General features: G+C 31.1%; 1 protein-coding gene across 7 annotated transcripts in view; it reads left to right on the top strand.

Moving 5' to 3' along the window:
• The window catches only part of LOC134246081 (regulator of G-protein signaling 7-like), a 44107-nt gene extending 25368 nt beyond the window's left edge, over window positions 1-18739 (top strand). For 4 of the 7 annotated variants that reach the window (XM_062728347.1, XM_062728346.1, XM_062728352.1 and 1 more), the window contains exons 5-16: window positions 2041-2092; window positions 3794-3935; window positions 6415-6496; window positions 6822-6908; window positions 7600-7686; window positions 8814-8875; window positions 9097-9210; window positions 9619-9750; window positions 9971-10045; window positions 10345-10459; window positions 10769-10861; window positions 13490-18739. In XM_062728347.1, the coding sequence (XP_062584331.1) occupies window positions 2041-2092; window positions 3794-3935; window positions 6415-6496; window positions 6822-6908; window positions 7600-7686; window positions 8814-8875; window positions 9097-9210; window positions 9619-9750; window positions 9971-10045; window positions 10345-10459; window positions 10769-10861; window positions 13490-13564 (1116 nt within the window). In that variant the 3' untranslated portion in view covers window positions 13565-18739. The remainder of the gene's footprint in view (window positions 1-2040; window positions 2093-3793; window positions 3936-6414; window positions 6497-6821; window positions 6909-7599; window positions 7687-8813; window positions 8876-9096; window positions 9211-9618; window positions 9751-9970; window positions 10046-10344; window positions 10460-10768; window positions 10862-13489) is intronic. The other 3 variants (XM_062728350.1, XM_062728348.1, XM_062728349.1) reach the window with 3 other exon arrangements.

The following is an 18739-nucleotide window of genomic DNA, read 5'->3' as shown; positions in this document are numbered from 1 at the left end:
GTAACTTAAATTAACTTTCAGTTCTGATCTGATATGTGTTTTTTCCTAGCTGATGTGCTCAGGTGAGCGCTGTGGCCCCTGGGCCTCTTGTTAAATCTTCTTTTCAAGTGCTTCAAAGCCAGGATTAGTTATATTTGTATGGAATCATCCTCAGGTAATGTAGATTCTAGTTCGTTCAAATTATGATCCCTTTGGGGTTAAAATTCAAGCCCCCCCCCAACTTAAGTTAAATTTCAGGTCCGGTCTGATATGTGTTTTTTCCTAGCTGATGTGCTCAGGTGAGCGCTGTGGCCCCTGGGCCTCTTGTAATTATAGGATTCTTTATTCTGATAATTAACGTTGATGAGGAAGGAATATCCTTTTACTCTGTTTTATGGGAAAAAATGCAAAAAAGTTACTAATGAGTAAATCATTGTGCATTTACTGTATATCTTGATAAGTTTCAGCAACAAATTGTTTACTTTATCAGTTAAGATTTCCCTAATCCTCTTCAGAGTTCATAAAGTCCCTTATGCACAGTGTAAGAGATTCAGGACATAAAACCCAGAAAGAAACAGCAAGGAAATGCTGGCTAACAGACCTGATTGATCTGTTTAAAGCAACATTCTTTCATGCAAAGAAATCATTTCAGTACAAATTTATAATGGAGGAATATTGATGTGGGCAGCTAGTATTACATTGGAAAGCCAAATTCCTGTTTAAGTATTATCACCATGCAACAGCAGCTGGATTTTAAACAGAGCTGTCTGACAAGATTTCTGGTCAAGTTTCAAAGAAGCGGATTATTAAAAAAAAGGAAAAAATGGGTGAAGCTTACTGTCTTCAGTTCAAATCTGATGTTACATTTGTGGTTATTTACTCATTCGTTTAGATATTAACATTGCTCCATTTCCCTCTAGCAATCAAGAAGTTCATGACAGAGTAGGTCATTCGTGATCAAAAGCCCATAAACAAACACAGCATTATATGCTTTGCCCACCCATCCCCCTAAAACATTGCTTTTTTCTCTGCAGTATAATTGGGGAAACAATCAGACTTGGAGTACAGTATATGTCATAAGCAGAGACCACAGATAATCAAGTCGGAGCTATTTTCCTGACAGTGTTCTCTATTGATTCCATTAGGGTCTAAAAGACCTGCCTTTAGCCTGCATATCACTTCCATCAATATATCAATATCATCTCATTTCATGTCCCCTTTTAACAATTTCCATCATCTAGATCAAAGATATTGCAAAAGTAGCAACTGTGAATCTTCTCCATAAATAAACAGGTCACGACATTGCTCAAAACATAAGTGTTAGCTTTGTTGGTCAATTGTCACCATCATTATTGACCAAGGTAGTTTGCCAAGAGTGTTTTTCCCAATTATTTCCAAGAATCCCTCACATTCTTCTTTGGAAGGGGGTTTATATGATGAAAATTTTGTTAAGCTTAAGTTCATCTGGGCCTTAAACTCAAAGCTTAATTTCCCACTCAAGTTTTTCTTGCCTTTGTCTCTGTTGTCAATGTGTCTGATGTTGGCAACTTTTCATTGTATATTTTTTTATCTTTATTTATTTTTTCCAATTTTGAGCAATCCCAGATTCATCAATTGGTCTGGAACCTTTTGGAGTACAGTAGTACTTTTATAGTTTAAATGAAGCCCAATGGTTATCTTCCTAATAAATGGATCAAAGTGTTTTAGAAATGAAAGAAATGCAGAATATTTTTTTTCCTTTTTTTCCTAAAAATGACAGGTCAGAGGAAGTAAAAGCATACTGATATTAAAGATTTTTGTTGTTGTGTAAAATCAGGTTTTTTCCTCAAGTTATTAACCCATTAGCCAGAATGAGTTTGGAACAGGGAATGTGTCTGTATAATGTGTCATGCAATCACTGCTTTTTGAAAGTGTTTGCATGAAGCTGTAGTTTGAAATGGTCCACTTTGCATGTAAGAAATGATTTTGCTTCTTTGTAGAAGAAATACAGACCATGCAGCTATAATAAATCAAATTAATCACATACTGTTTAGTTATATAATGGTTATTTTTTCTTTTCAGACACCCTGTTTTTGGCCATCTAGATGTGGAGAACCAGAAAATACAGATTATGGTATGTTGCTTTTATAGGTATCTATAAGTTGTGTGTCTAGTTTATCAGCCAGAATATGTTTCATTTTACTTCTATAAGGATCTGAGGATCTCTTTATATCTATATATATATATGTTTCTTTACGGGAGTATTTTATCTGGATTAATATTTTCTCAAAAAAGATCCCTCACTGCTCAAAAGCCTCAAGTGCCTAGTATAGGTGTTATGTTGGCAACCCTCTATTGCAAAAGGTGGCATCCCTATGTGATTGAAAAATTCTCTAAGGGACATTAAATGAACATACTTCCTGTTTATTCAAAGATATTGGGATGTTATCAAAGGGGAATTTAGAGTCATAGATTTGCTGTCAAACATTTTTCTATATGAATCACAGGATCTCTGTCAAATATTTCCCTTAAAGGCATTTTAGGATCTTTCAGATTACTTTGCAGATGTCTCATGATTTTGTCATACTTATATCTAAATTTGAATATCAGAATCAATGCACACAGGTACTTGTGGAAAAGACCCCCCCCCCCCATATATATAACCCCGGGGCTTGTTGGTCATTTTTTTCACAAATTATATTTATTACACTACTCATCATGTGTAACATAAGAAAAAATTGTGAAAACCCTAAAATAATTGTTCCACAAAAAAATACCCAATGATTTTATTATCTAAATAAAACTCCCTATATTTAAAGAGCTCTCTTGGAGAAATGGTTTGAGATAATGATAAAAAAATTAAAATGAATTAGGAAGTGGTCATACTCTAGACATGTTTCAAGAACAATTTCATTGGATTTAGGGACAGGGCCGATTTTGGCTCTTACCCTTCTTTCTTCTTTATATTGCTGGGCATCCAAAATAATTTTGCTATATCCCTAAATTTGCAATATCCATGTTCATATTAAACAAATTTTACTGTATTTACCTCCAAACTTTTTTAGTTCTAAATAGTATGCTTACTGCACTGTGCCTGTTGGGAATTGAGTACCTATAAAATGTAATGAAATGGGCATTCATGTCATGATATGTAAACCCTTTTTTAGTACATATATGTATATATATGCTTAAGTAGCAGTATAATATATGCTTGCTCTTCCATAAATTACAGCAACTTGATATACGTGATGACTTACATGCACCAGTTCATGTGCACTATCAGTAATGGATATTGTAAAAGAGTATACAAAACTACAGACATTATTAACAGTAGAGTAAAGAGAATTATAAAAATACCTAATAACAAAAATCTGCCAGACGACCAAAAAGATCATAGACACATTTGTGGGAAAACAATAGATTAACATTTGACACTGTTGTAATGATTTGTATGTAAGCACGTACATTATGATGAGTTCCTGTATACTGGCAAATCATAAAATGCTTTGAATTGCATAAATTTCAATAAGCAATGTAAGCAATGTACCGGTAAGTAATATTTTCCTCTTCAAATTTTTGGTTCAGTATCTGCTGAACAATTTGTTTGATATAGTTCTAAATTTTATCAGGCAACTAAATACATGTATCTGGCAAACTCATGTTTCTTTTCAAAATCTGTATTATGTACAGGAAATCACATCTACATAATGTTCCAGTACACTTGCACTACCATGAAAGACTGAAATTGTGATATTAGGTGCAATATGAAATAGTATTAGCAGGGTATATCTGTGACATGTTTTTAATGTCCAGTTCCTATTTTTGTCTTTTGTAGCTGTTTACTTATGCAAGAGAACAATGCAAAACAAACAGAGATTGGAGCTGGCCGATTACGAGGCAGAAAACTTGGCCAGACTTCAGAAGATGTTCTCCAGAAAATGGGAGTTCATCTATATGCAAGCAGAAGCCCAGGCCAAGTAAGCCAATGGAATCTTCGTGTGGGTGTATCTGTAAATGAGGAGGACTAGCGCTATAGTCTTCTTAAAGATCTTCTGTACTCTGTAATCCAGGGTGTTCATGATATATGTATTGATACAGGGCCCACACAATTTAAATATGATTGTCTCCGTTATGGATCGGTGGTTTCTGATTGGTCAGTAGAATTATGAGTAGTGTTGTTTCGAAGATGGCTATTTGTGCACGATGCTTGACTAGAGCTCGATGCACTTAATGAGCAAAACAAATTGTGAATGCCATAGAATTAAAAAGCTACCTATTAGAAAGTAAAACTGTGAATTATTAATTAGCTGAAAACTCTTGATCAGACAACCTTGCATATGGTAATTTTTGTTTTAATTAAAGAACTAAAACCTTAATTTATTATTGGAGAATTAAGGATGCATGATTGATAATCAATAATTAAAACTGTTTATTAATTAACTTCCCTAAAGGTCTCATATTGTTTATTAAAGATCAAGGTGGTAAAAATTTGTGCTAAAAAGATAATTTAATCTTCCTGGGAGTTTATTGTGTGTTTTGCAGTAGCTAGGCACTATGGGTACAGTTAACCTAAGTACTGTAAGGCTAGCCTGATATACAAGTGACTGTTGCAATGTATCTCATGTTAATCCAAACTAGTAGAATATTCTCCAGAATATAAAACACCAACTCATCAAGTTTAATCAAAACCACATTAAACATGCTGCATGAGGACAATGTAAAATAGCTAGAGCACATAAATTTCGGTCAGAGTTACAAACTTTCTTGGAATCTTAGTGCATAGGACAACAGTGAATAAAAAAAAATGTTAGCATAAAATTGGGGGAAACTTTTTCCATATACTGTATATTAAATATAAACATAATATGCCTCATTTTGCAAATGATAGATGCTTCTTTTAATGAATGGCATTGCCATGGTTACTCAAGATAGAAAATTCTGTGAAATACATTTAAACCACAGCTCCTACATTTTTGGCCTGATTTTAATAAAACTTGGTTCAAAAGTAGACTTCCCTATGGTACTTAATTCTTTTAATCTTTTTTGATTGCAATGAATGGTGATTGCAATGAATTGTGTTGCCATGGTTACCAAAAATAAGAAATTTCTGTGAAACATTCAAAACACTACTACTCTTACAGTTTTGGTCTAGTTTCAACATTACTTGGGACACTAGTAGACAACTTTTGGATACATAATTCTATATATTTTTTTATATCAGTGAATTATATAGTGTTGACATTGTTACTAAAAATAGAAATTTCTGTGAAATACTTTCAAAGCACTACTCTTCCTTCAGTCTGCTCTGATTTTCATATAACTTGGCATGTGTAGACTACACTGAGATAAATAATTAAGGTCTTCCGTTTCCAATGGAAGACCTTCTACTGATTCTGTTGGTAAAGATTATTATTCTTTTTTTTCTTCTGCTTCCTAGACCGCAACTTTGAGGCCTCATATCTCACTCATTTCTCAACGGATTTCGCTCAAATTTTCAGAGGTTATGGACGTTTATAAACTCTATCAGATTGCTGACTAGAATTTCAAAAAGTCACTTCCAGTTTTGAGTTATTTCCCTTTAAATGAAAATTTATAGGCTTTCGTTTCCAGACAAAGGCTCAGAGACGGCTAAAGCTGGAGCAGAAATTCTACTGATTTTAGATAATAGAAGGATTGAAGTTGTGCACATCGGTTTTTGTTTTTCGATTTCTCTATTCAAAATGGCACTATATAGGGGTCAAAAATTAGAACGCTTAAAAGAGCCAAAAATTACTCATATTTTGCTTTTTATCTTCTAAACTAAAAATATTTTGTTAAAATATATAGAACATCATTTGTGCAGAATTAGAAGATCTTTCAAATGATATGTTGAAAAAAGGGCTGACCCCTAAATTAAGGGATCTAAGGGGCCAAAAGTTTTTTCCAGATATCTCAAAAAGTATTGAGAATTTGTTATACATCAAAGAAGCAAAGTTGTTGAAAATGTCAAGCTTAATCTAATAGAGTCGTCAAAATACGTTCAGCGTCGTCACTTCCGGCCAAACCGGAAGTAGTCGGAAAACGCGTATTTTTGCCGTTTTGGACAAGTTTTTGGGTAACATATGTCTCTGGGAGCTTAAAAATTAATTTTCCATGCGTCGTCGTCACTTCCGGTTAGACCGGAAGTAGCAAAAAATGGCTTATTTTTCATTAATTAACATAGCTTTAGAGGATTCAAAGCATTTTTGGGCGTTATTTCTCATTTTTGTTAAAAATGAAAGCTACTTCCGGTCAAACAGGACGGAAGACCTACTCGTTGCTTTGCAACGAGCTTTGCTCTAGTTGTATTACAATATCACAGATTAAGGTTTCCAAAATTGTCGTAAAAACTGGGCAGGCATCATATTTTTTTTGTCATCTTGGCTTTGGCCACAGTAATATTGAGTGATTTTTGTTATTTTATGATTTTCCTGTTAGAGTGGACAAGAAGAGAGATAAACTGGAGAGGAAGGTATTGGACAGTCAGGAGCGGGCCTTCTGGGATGTCCACAGACCAGTGGTAGGTTACCTCACATCTGCATTCAGTGTTTTACTTTACATTCATTGTATATGTATAATAATAAAGGGAAACCACATTGCTTTGAGATAACTTTGAGTTTTAGCTTACCTGAACTGAAATGTGCCCATTATTTGTTATTGTTCACTTGTATACATTTTTCTTAAGAACACTACTAGACATTTTTCAGATGCTGGATACAACAAAGATATCAACATACTTCTTCTAAAAACCTTTTTCACTTCTGAATATCTAGCAGACAAAGTGATTATGTGGTAAATAACCTTTTCCTGTTCTCAGTACTTTGATTATACATTTTTTTTTGTAGCCAGGTTGTGTAAATACAACTGAAGTAGACATTAAGAAAGCATGTCGAATGAATCGACACACCAAGATGATTCGCGTAAGTAGCATGGTAAGTGCATGGTGCCCGCCAAGCAGACCTGACTTCAGACTGAGGCATGACCACTTCTGTAGATCTGGTATAGAAACGACTTGTTTTCACATCTCATTTTATCATGATGTTTTCAGTTACAGCAGAAAAAAGAGAGGGGGGACCAGTACATCAGGATTTCTTCAGAGTTTTTCCCTTAAATCTATAAACGTATAATGATTATAAAAAGTAGTCATATTTTTTATTGCAAGGGAAACAAGTACATCATGATATAATGAAATACATCTATAGATAATCACTGAAAAAGATATTTATGTACTGGTAATCTAATTAGAGTACATGTATCTCTGTATTAGTGGCTTATCTTTCAATCTTATTTGGTGAATTCTTTATTTATTGAATACTATACTTATATTTTTTTTTTAAATATTTGCTTGATTTTATGGCTCTTTCTCTTTATTTATTTTTCACTTGTAATCTGAATATGCACTTTTTAGTTCATTAAATATAATTGTGTTAAATGCCATCTACTCTTGCAGTTTTCTGGAATGCAAACATCAATGTATAAAGTACTTTCTTGATTTTTTTTTTTTTCATACTTTTAAAAATATTTATCCTTCAGTTGATATTTTGTATTATAATGATTTCCTACTTTTGAACCATAAATGCTAAAAAACTGAATGAAATATTTTGATTAGTCATATTTTTTTAGCCAAATTATGCAGTGCCTGGAGGCAGAATAAGTCCCAGCATATCGGAAGCTGATTTATGTAATCCATGTGACAATATACGACATGATGTAAGAACCAGTTATATTTCTTTATCTTCTTATAATTTAATTTTGGTTGTAACAGGCCATTTGATTGAATGCAAAATTTGATTACCGGTATATCATACAACATGTTGCCTATGTCACGAAAACTTACGTCAAGAACATACCTGCCAGGTTTTACGTTACTTTTAAAATGTGCTCAACTTAAGGCATTTTTTAATGAGAAATTGTCTTATTGTCTACTTAAATGTTTCATAGAACATTAAATTATAAGGATACAGTTTAGAAAGCATAAACTGTCCCAACCTAGGTTAAACAGTAAAACTTGAGAGCTATTAGATTCATTTCTTAACCTTTTTAAGCTCTTCTATTAGTTTTTCGGAAATTTTTTTCCATGATTTGTCAGCTGTCTGTAGCCTGTTGTTTTTAACCTTTTATATCCACAAGAACTTTAGTGTGTGCTTGGTAAATTTCAACCAAATGTGCCATAAAGCACCCTTTAGTGAAAAAGGTTATGTTTGTGCAGATGGAAGGTCCCAACCTTTTTCAGCAAGAGATAAGAAAAATCATCTTCTACTCATTGTCCATAAAGCCAGAAAAGACAATTTATGTGCAGCTAGACACCTGCATTGAACTGTCTGGATTTCAATGTTTGGTAGTTGGTGTATGTAAATTTATGTTCCCAACAAAAAGTACATGTATCCTGATTATTGGCATCGGAATTATCAAGATTATCAAGATTATCAAGATTCCACTGAATATCATATAAGATGGCAGGGTAGTGATAAATCAAAAATGAAGAATTTTCACATAATTTTTGTACAGTTTTGTAAATGTGATGGCATGCAGCAAGGGCAGGGCTACATGTATAATAGGGAATTAAGCATCTGTATGCAATATTGATTCAAGTTCAGATTCATGTAAGCATTGTGGCAGCTAGCCTCCATCTAGTTCTATTGAAGGAATGGTACTTTGTAATTATAGCATCCATTTGTAGTCCCTGACATCCCCTACTTCATTTGTTAAAAGATTAAATAATGCATTTGTAAAAGTACATGTATCCTATGCACACTTAACTTTAAGAGACATACATGTATTTTTATTTATTTATTTTCTAGTTTTTGGTTATAAATTACTTTTCTTTCATATTTTAGATAAGTCTATTAAGGAAAAAACTAGAAAAAAGAAGAGTTAAAATATCAAAAGTTACTGAAAGGTAAGGAGTATAAAGGAATGAGGATATGGTGATTTCATTCTTAATTCTTTAAGTTACTATGTTGTCCAAACTTTCGCTGATAAAGAGCAAGAGCGACAGAGGGCCTTTTTATGCCTCCGGATCAATAGATTGGGGGCGTATATTGTTTTTGTCCTGTTTGTCTGTCTGTTGTCAACTTTAAAAAGAAATAACAATAACTTTGTTGTATTTTTGTATTTCAGTTATTTAGCGTATTATGAGCAGTTTGCAGAATTTGATGCTTTTATAACTGCTCCCGACCCGTCTAACCCCTGGATATCTGACAGCACAGATTTCTGGGAGCAGGAAAAAACTCTGTAAGTAAAACAACATACACAAAGATGTACCATATTTAATTGGTTATATATACAAATGTTTATATTAACATGGATAAACCAACAGCAAAATAAATTCAAGCAGATGGGGTTTTTTTTCCTTTCATATTCTTGACATTGCATGCAATTGCTTTAAAACTACATTTTGTTAATCATGAGATATAAACTAAGTTATATTACAGGTTTCAATTAAAATAAGATTTTTTAATGCAGCTTATGTTACTCATTGAGTCGTGATATGTTTCTAGTTGCAAATTAAGACAGATGTATTCTAAAGGAATAAGAGTAAAAAAATGTGGACTATAGGGATATATGCAACTTTTCTTTAAGTTTCAAAGAAGTTAAAGTTGTTTGCTCACCCCATTGTAAAAACTTGCATTTTCCCCTCAGAAATCCCCGAGATATCCCCCAGCGGAGGGTAAAGCGATGGGCTTTCACTGTAGAAGAATTACTCAAAGACCCTGCTGGAAAGGACCAGTTTAGTAAATTTTTAGACAAGGAATTTAGTGGAGAAAATCTCAAGTAAGTGACTGTATAAATGTCAAATGAAAACTATTAGATATTTATTTTGGCATTTTTATGATTCATTCTTTTATCAGAATAATTTGACTTCTTAGTTATTAATCAGATTTTTTCAGAAGTACTGACATGATTGTATAGAAATATATGGATATTAATTGTTAAAGATATGTAATTTACTTATATCTGTTTAATGTTAAGATAAGTTGAATTCCTTTAACAGATTTTGGTTGGCTTGTAAAGAATTGAAAGGTTTACCTATCAGGGAAGTACACCGCAAAGTACACGAAATATTTACGTAAGTACATGTATTTTGGGTATTTTATGACAAATTGATGTATGAGGGACATTTGAAAAAGAGGATTTTCCAGTAAACTGCTGCTCATTTGTTCAAGAAGTACATCACATTCTTTCAAACTTCCCAAATATGCCTGGTATTTTTATTTTTGTCACCTAAAAAATGTCAAAAAAGTAATTACTCTTCTCCTAGTTCTACATAGAATCATTAGAACAGAGAAACTGATACAGCGGGCCTAATTACATTTACATAATTGACAAGGCAGTCTGATTGGAACTAATTATTGTGGATTATTTTAGGGAATTTCTGGCACCTGGTGCACATAATCCAGTTAATGTTGACGGAACCATCACAGAACTTGTGAGGAACCGGATGGAAGTTAACCCAACGAGATACGTTTTTGATGAAGCTCAGGTAGTGCGATTTGAATGTATTAATAACCAATTTTACAGCCGAACAATGTAGCACCTTTATATTGGTTCCTTTGAATTTGTTGGTACATGTTGGTGATTTTGTAATGTAACTTAAAAATTGAAAAATTTTTTGTTTTCTAAAATGATTGTTTTCAAAGAAAGTTAAAGTGAAATTTAATATTGCATTTGTAAGTAGAACTGTCCGAATCATAATAAGAGAGGCCACTATTAGCTTTCTGAATTATTGGGACATGCGTGAGTGTTAACATTTCAAAATTCTACTAATATTTTTCGTCATTTCTTGTTTCAGGACCATATATTTAAATTAATGAAAAGTGACAGCTATAGTCGTTATCTAAGATCTGACCAATATAAGGAATTCCTCAGTGGCACACGGAAAAAAGTAAGACTCTTGCCTGCCATTGCAAGCAACTTTTCAGCCTTCAAACATTCGTGAGTCAGTGATTACATGTCCCCCCTCATGCCTGCTGATACGTACGTAATGCTGTGGTACAGCATGTGCCTTCCAGTTTGCCAAATCGGCAAATCAGTGTTCAATATTGTCGTCTTCTTTTTTTTATTCAGTTGTACCAATATAATATGTCTTGTATCATGACAAAATGCAATTTTGAGGGTAATTCTGCATTAACATCATTTTTTTTTTTTTCAATTTTTCTACGTACCATATTGCATATAACACAATAATTATAATTTCATAGTGAAAACTGATAACGAAAATATCAAAATTATGAACAATGTATGGGCATGGTAATGAAAATAAATAATGATATATGAGAAATATTAGAGAAACAGAAAGGCAAATTTAATGGCTATTAGCCAACTGCAGTTTGGTTTGGTAAAACTTGCAGTGCATATGAGAGTCTTTTTCTTCAAAATTGTCAAGTCCTGTATCCAATTTGTTTTTTGAAAGGGACAGAATTTTAGCACGCACATAAAAAAAGAGCATTATGATATCTTATTTTGATCTACTTTAAAATTTTACTTTTCAGTGAATATAAAAAAAAGTTTCATTTTCAGTAAGATTTGAAATTCCTATATATATATATTCTCTGATTTTGGACTTATGGTTAATCTGTTTGTATAAGTTGAACAGATTGACCCATTGAAGTTAGATAAGCCACATAAGATGGCATATATTTTAAATTTGATACATTTGTATGAAAAATATTTTAGATATTTTTGTATTTTAAAACTTTGATAATAAGAAGAGTTTATAATTTAACATTACCTCATGTTGTTTTTTTTCGTTCCTCTATGTTGTAATCCATTCTGTTGTGATTAAAACCTTTAAATATAATTTTTAAGTACTCACTATATCTATCTTTTATTTGAAGCTATTACATGTATGTATGAATTGTTTTCTTTAATGAACAAAAAAATGTTCTTTAATCGGCTTATCATTGCTAGCTCTTAATTTATTTTAGGTGAAATTCCTGCTTTTTAGTAACATATGAAAATATAATATGTGCTATTTTACAAGCTTTATTTCCTTTAGCCACTGTTATCTCATTTAGTGTTGGATTCAGTTGGTATATACATATAAATGTTTCCTTCCCTTTTTTTGTTAAATCTTATAAATTGTGATATTTGTTTAAAATGATTGATTTTTTTTTTTTTAAATATATTTATAAACATTTTAAGATAATAATTTTAATTTATATTTCTTCATATATTTTTACAACTTTGAAATAAGCAGGTGATATTTTAATTTTTAGTTTCATTAACTTGTAGAGGTATTTATTGACAGCATTTTAATAATATATTCCTTCCGAAAAAGAAATTCAATCTTTAATTTGAATATGATTCATCTCTGGTTGAAAAAGAAAAACCAGAAATACAACTTAAACTTGGTACTTCAAATATGGTGGGACTTATTTTGATAAATCTTAAGACATCCAAGTATTTTGAGATACTGAAGCTGAAATTCATATCAGTAATAAAAATGGGACTGTCAGCTGACTTTGACAAATCCCTGGGATTTGATGTTCAAGATTTGGAAGTTGAGAACTGTAGTTGGAAAGTATTGTTTAGCTTATTGATACTGTAAACCAACTTTTATTTGCGAGAAATATAATTTTTTTCTTTTGTAGAAAATATTTCCTTGATCACAAAAATTAATTGTCGCAGATTGATACATATTGCAGAAGAGATGTACTTCTAAATTTCACCTCAAATCTTGCATTTGTTTCTGAAATAGTAATATTTTCAATTTATCTCAATTCTTTTTTTTTCAATGATCAAACTGATATTCAACACATTCAGAATGGATACAAGTTTGTTCAAATTATTTCAAAATTCTAATTGTATGTGCTGTTCAAGTGCTTGTGAAAATGAGGAAAGGTTGGACTTGTTTTACAGTTCAACTTTTTTTTTATTAACTACAGTTGAACTTCAATATCTTGAACACTGGTATCTTGAAAACATTGGATATGCAGAATTGATATTGAAACCCTAGGAACTTGTTCTCTGTGTATTTTGACCTTGATATCTTGAAACCTTGGGTATTTAAGCTTTATTTTCTTTGGTCCCATTGAATTCAATATAATAAGAGTAGACTGTATATTACTTTGAATAAATAAAAAATCAAGGCTGTGAACAAGTGTCTCTCTTTCAGCATTAGTTGAGAGTTGTTGACCAGTACGTATTTTTACTCAAATGTGTCTATTTTCTACAAAAAGTATTTTGGTATGAGCCAATATGAATTATTTATCCAATAAAGGGACTGCCCACTACTTACTAAGCCCACATATATAGGCTTCTTGTGATTCTTTATGCTTGTTAACCTCTGTTATGTTTTAGAGATGACAAAAAATTAAATATTTACTTAAAAAGAACAAATTTCAGTTTGTGCTGGTTTTATCATATTATTTTGCCCAGTTATTGAATTCAGAATAGTTGCTATTGTAATATAATTGTACTTAGGATAGATTATAAGTGTATAGAATAGATGCATAGAATTAACATTACATGTATATTTTGGGTTAATCATAATTTAATTTTTAATCTGCAGCTTGTTCGTATGAAGGTCGGTTCTTACATTTTAGTTATAGATGTGCCAATAGCAAAAGCACTGTATTGTTTTTAAGCATAAACCTACTGTTGTCTAATAACTATACATATTCTAAGCTTTCAAAATTCCAAATCTTACCAAATTTTTAAACTTATTACAAATTTACACCCTCCACTTTCTTATAGCTATTTTGTCTAAGTTCTAAAGACAGTAATTTATCCTTAACCTCTTTTTTTCTGATAAATTCTTGCTGTGGTTTGCATTAGAAAGAAAATTACATGTACCCGGTATTCATATACATGTCCAGTGTTTATGAGGAGCACAAAGAAAATTGACATGAAAAAATATTTTGGAGTATTAGCATAACATTAAATTTTGAAGCCGAATAAACATGGTCTATCATGACGAAAAAAAAAGATGATAATTTTTTAAAGGCATCTTTTGAGAAAACCAAAAAAGTATTCTCTACTAAATTGCAGTTTTATTACTAAATCATCTATTTGTAGAGCAATACATGAAGCTGACTTTAAACATTGTGACAGTCTTTTTTTGTATAAATATCTTTTTAACAAACAGGGGAAAATACCCATATTTCAAAATTGAATCACAGATTGCAGGTGGATAAAAAAATGTTATAAAAATCCACAGATACATGTACTGGGTATCTGCATTTTTGTCTCATGATATACCAGTATTTTTTTCTACATGCAGTTACAAATTAATTAATTCATAGATTCCAAAAAGAGACATCAGCAATTAATAAAAATAATTTAATGTGCCACATGTAATTATGAAACAGATTTTGGATATTTTAAGCAAATTGGCAGCAAGGACTTTTTATATTCTCTTCCATCTATAATCATGCAGTTTTTTTTTACTTGCACAAGGTTTTGCAAAAATAGTACAGTTTCACTTATCTAGAAAAGACTTTATTTACAACTATTTATCAGGTAAAGAGATTAATGTATGTTAGACAATAATTATTGACGGAAGTACATACTTCATGTAGCACTTGCCTTCGTAAAGCTTATATGTATATATATTTTTTTGCAAAAATAATTTGAATTGAAATAAGCTTTTCAGCTTATCGTTTCTTTAATGATAAATGAGTAACATTCTAAGATTGTATTCAGCAGTAAAGTAATATGCATGAGCATTTCTGTGGTCAAAATTTGCTTAATGAATATCTGTATGTTGAATGCCTGCAAACTAGCTGTATTAATTCTGTCTTTTTCCCTCAGTTTCTGCTCTGACTATATATAAATACAGTTGACCATTAATTAACACACTATAAAGTACAGTATGATGACCGTGTCCCTGAAAAGTTCTAGATAACTGAGATGAATTCAATATTTATTGGAACAATATGCTTCCAAAGAATATTGGTAAAAAACTAAATTGAAGTCTTTTCTATTGTTCAGAATATCAGAAAGAAACCCTGCATGTCTTCATAGATTGATTGAAGAAGAAATGTTTTGATTATTGAGAATTACTTTTTATTTACCTTTCTTTTTCTATTTTTTTCCTTCTTTTTTATGGCATGCTTTGCAAATATTGTACATTTTTCTGCGTGAGGTAGGGGTTATACACAGTCCTCATTGGGAACACATTTGGATCTGATTTAAAAGATGTATTTTTAGAACTACATATATTGTATTAACATTTGTCCTAGTACATTACTACTTTTTACTAACTATAAGAAGAGTTTAATGGATGATCTCCAGATAAGTATTTATAATCATGCACTTTTAAGGAGTAAAGCATTGATATTTAATGTTAAATGAAAATTCTGCTGCATTTGGCTTTTGTAAACATGCATGGACCAAATCTTTTACAGAGGATGAACATCAAGATATAGCTAGGTGTACTTGCCTTTAATGATAATTGATTTTATTTGTGTGCATGAGGAGGCATCCATTTCTCTACTAACTGTTCTTGTTATTACTAATACTGTGTATTGTTAATTGTCCTTTTGTTTCTGACAGACTAGATCCATTATACCAAAGTTACCGAGTTTAAATCTGGGTGGACAGTGAGCTTGCATGGAACATGTTATTGCACAATTCAACACCCATCATTCAGCACTCAAAATGGCTTCCCTATTGTCCAAAGAACTTTATCCCGATTGGCTGTTACTGCTTTGCACACCTTTTGTGTCTGTTATTGCTACCTGTATGCTACTTGCTGTATGGTTTTAAGGAATTTTACACACTTAACTGCTGAATATACTACTAAATTAAAAAAAAAAACTGGTTTGATGATAAGCCAGATAATAATTTTTGTGTGTTTCGTATATGTGGAAACTTTTTATTCTTGATCATATGTTTTCATACAATTTTCCCTACCCATTTTCTAGAAATAATTCTGTGTGTTTTGAGTATATTTTGATACATATATATAGTATATTGACTTTTTCAGAATAATACCATAGCAGGGTTTTTTTTTCTCTCACTTCGTGCATATTTACTCAATTGCAGAGCCGTAAACGGTTGGAGATAAGAAAAGTAGCCGTTTGACCAGAACGTGATTTCTAAGCTGACTGTGTGATTGACTTAAATCGGCTTCCAATTATTGACCGGAAAAGGTCCAGATTTAGTTTTATGTTTATGCTGGACAACAAATTCACAATGCTGCTCTCAAACAGCAATCATGCTTACAAAGCTTTGAGGAATTGAGCCATTTTAGTCGATATCTTCTACTTTCCTTTAAAATATTCTTCCCTTTGCAGGTTAAAGCCATAATAGTAAAGGTCGACCAAGTATTAATTTTGCAGCCACATTATTATTTATAGATCGGTTACATCCTCATGATAAGCTTTTTTTTTCTTTCTGATCATTTTTTTCATTGTATGTATAATTTCAAATATCTGTGATAATTTAAGCTATAACAAAAACCAAATTCACCATAATGTACAGTGTTATATGATTTCAAATACCTTGCAAAATGATGCTCAACTGTAAATTTTCATGATAGTTTCGAAGGGGAAAAACTCAAAAGAACACATATGGGATTAAAGAATTTGTTTAATTTTCACGTTTTATTACATTATCTAAAAAATAATATATTTTTGCTTTTAACATATCAAACCTTCGTGTAAATTTTTCATGTTCAGAAGAGACTTACATACAGGTATATAGATATTATCTATACTAGATTTTTGTACATATATAAATGACATACATGTATGTTCGTCCTGGGCTTGTGATTATTTTTTCAGGTATAGAAATAGACTGTTTTGTGGTGCTACTTTATTTTGTGTTCTGGGGCATTAAAACATTTGGGACAAGCTGACATAGCAGGTATAGATACCGTCAATATACCGGGTAAATCTATTTATGTGAAAATGTGAATAAAATTTGCATGAATTTACATATGCATGAATACTTCACAAAATTTAATTTTGAATTACATGTTTGACTATCAAAACAATTTTCCATATCTGGTATTTAGAAAATACATAAGTTAATGGATGAAGAAAGTAGTTATTCCGTTTCAAAAAAATGTGCTTCATTCTAAAAAATGCTTCATTGTACCTTAAATAAAGTATTATATGCCATCAAAATGCTGAAATAATTGCACAACGAAAATGGACACTGTCATTCATATGTTAAATCATTGCCAAACAATTAATTTATATGATTTTAGGGACCAAAATAGTACTACATACTAGATACTTAAACCAAAATGAATACTTATAAGTAAAGGAAATAATCTTTCAAGCCGTTTTTATTAATTTAATTGTTTTTTTTTTACAAATCTGATTTTTTCTTCACATAAAATTTTATTGAAATAAAGATATATCTGTTTCAATATATATTATCAACAAAGGTTGGAAGTTATAACAATGATTTTCAATTTATGCAAAAAATTTCGATGTGGATTTTTACTAAACGAAAGGGTATACCTATATTGTTGTACTAAAACTTTTCAAGATCTAAAGGCGGAAAAAGATAACATGCAAATTATGTACCATGCACTGGTGACAACTAAACAAAAGCAGTAGAAAAAAAATATAATTAAATATAAAATCAGTATCATGCATATAAATGTAAAATTATTATTGATGCAGTCACTTTTTTGGCATTTAACAGTTCTGTTAATAACAAACAGTGAATCCTCCATTTAAATAATAGATTTCACAAATTTCTTCTCAGAACGCAAAGTTTGGAAGAAATTCAAATGTTAAAATTATCAATTCTTATTTTATGAAACATAGATCCTTAAGGAAATATGTTTAGTTGGTGCTAATTATATCAATTTTGTGGTACTCTAATATTTCTTTTTATAACATCCCTGATATTTTTTTTTTTCCATTAATTGAATGGTTTACAAAACAAATGACCCTTTTCAAGTCATCTATATAGCCTTTCAATTTAAATAAATAATAAATGAGAAAGGATTTTATTAATGCTGAAATTATATTCTTTCATTCATTTTTTTCCCCAATTTTCATCAAGAAAGTTAAGGTTCATCTAATGCACATTCATTTTGTTTGGTATTAGTTTTATGTGTGAACAAGTCTCTTATCACAATTGATCATACCTGTTGTATATAACTTATACTTGTATATAAGTGCTAGTATATTTTAGGACAGATGAATGTGTTTATGTGAGTGTAATAAACGTGTAACTTTTGCAACGATGATACATGTTTAGAGAATATTGTTATATTGTTTGAAGGAAATTAAGTATGTTTTATCACTGATTTATCTCCCCTTTTTGTTGCTCTGACTAGTGAAGTGAAACATAATTACAGCATCTTGTTTGAATATAAAACTGACTGTAAGAACACATTTATGTGAAAATATAATTACCACAAATTGGTCTATTCTTGATATAGGATACACCAATCAGTTATATCCCTAGGTGAAATGAATATGTCTAAATATAAGTTAAAGTGAAATCCAAAAAAAAATTCATGAATTTTAAAAAATGAAAAATGTCTTATTTAAATTAATAAGCAAAGAAACATTTTACATTCAGATGAAAAATTAACACAATGGACATTTCTATCAGCTCTGTTTCCCTCATTATATTCTAAAGTTTGTTCATTCCATTGCCTTTCATATTCTTGTTTTGATAACGGTACTAATGGGCATTTGGAATGTATTAGCCATGGCACACTTCTACAATGATACTGTTCTGTTTTCTAATAATATCATAAGTATTTGATAATTTGTTATTGTGGTGATTTTCCATAAAAGGGGAGAGTTACTGTCAGTGATATAGCAATAAAGTTAAAGATCAAATC

This window comes from Saccostrea cucullata, unplaced genomic scaffold (assembly GCF_032062105.1).
Source record: "Saccostrea cucullata isolate Sc308-1 unplaced genomic scaffold, CSIRO_AGI_Scuc_v1 ctg217, whole genome shotgun sequence".
Taxonomy (NCBI): Eukaryota; Metazoa; Mollusca; class Bivalvia; order Ostreida; family Ostreidae; genus Saccostrea; species Saccostrea cuccullata.
Note: the sequence above shows the minus strand (reverse complement) of the source record. Positions and strands in the feature narration are given on the sequence as shown.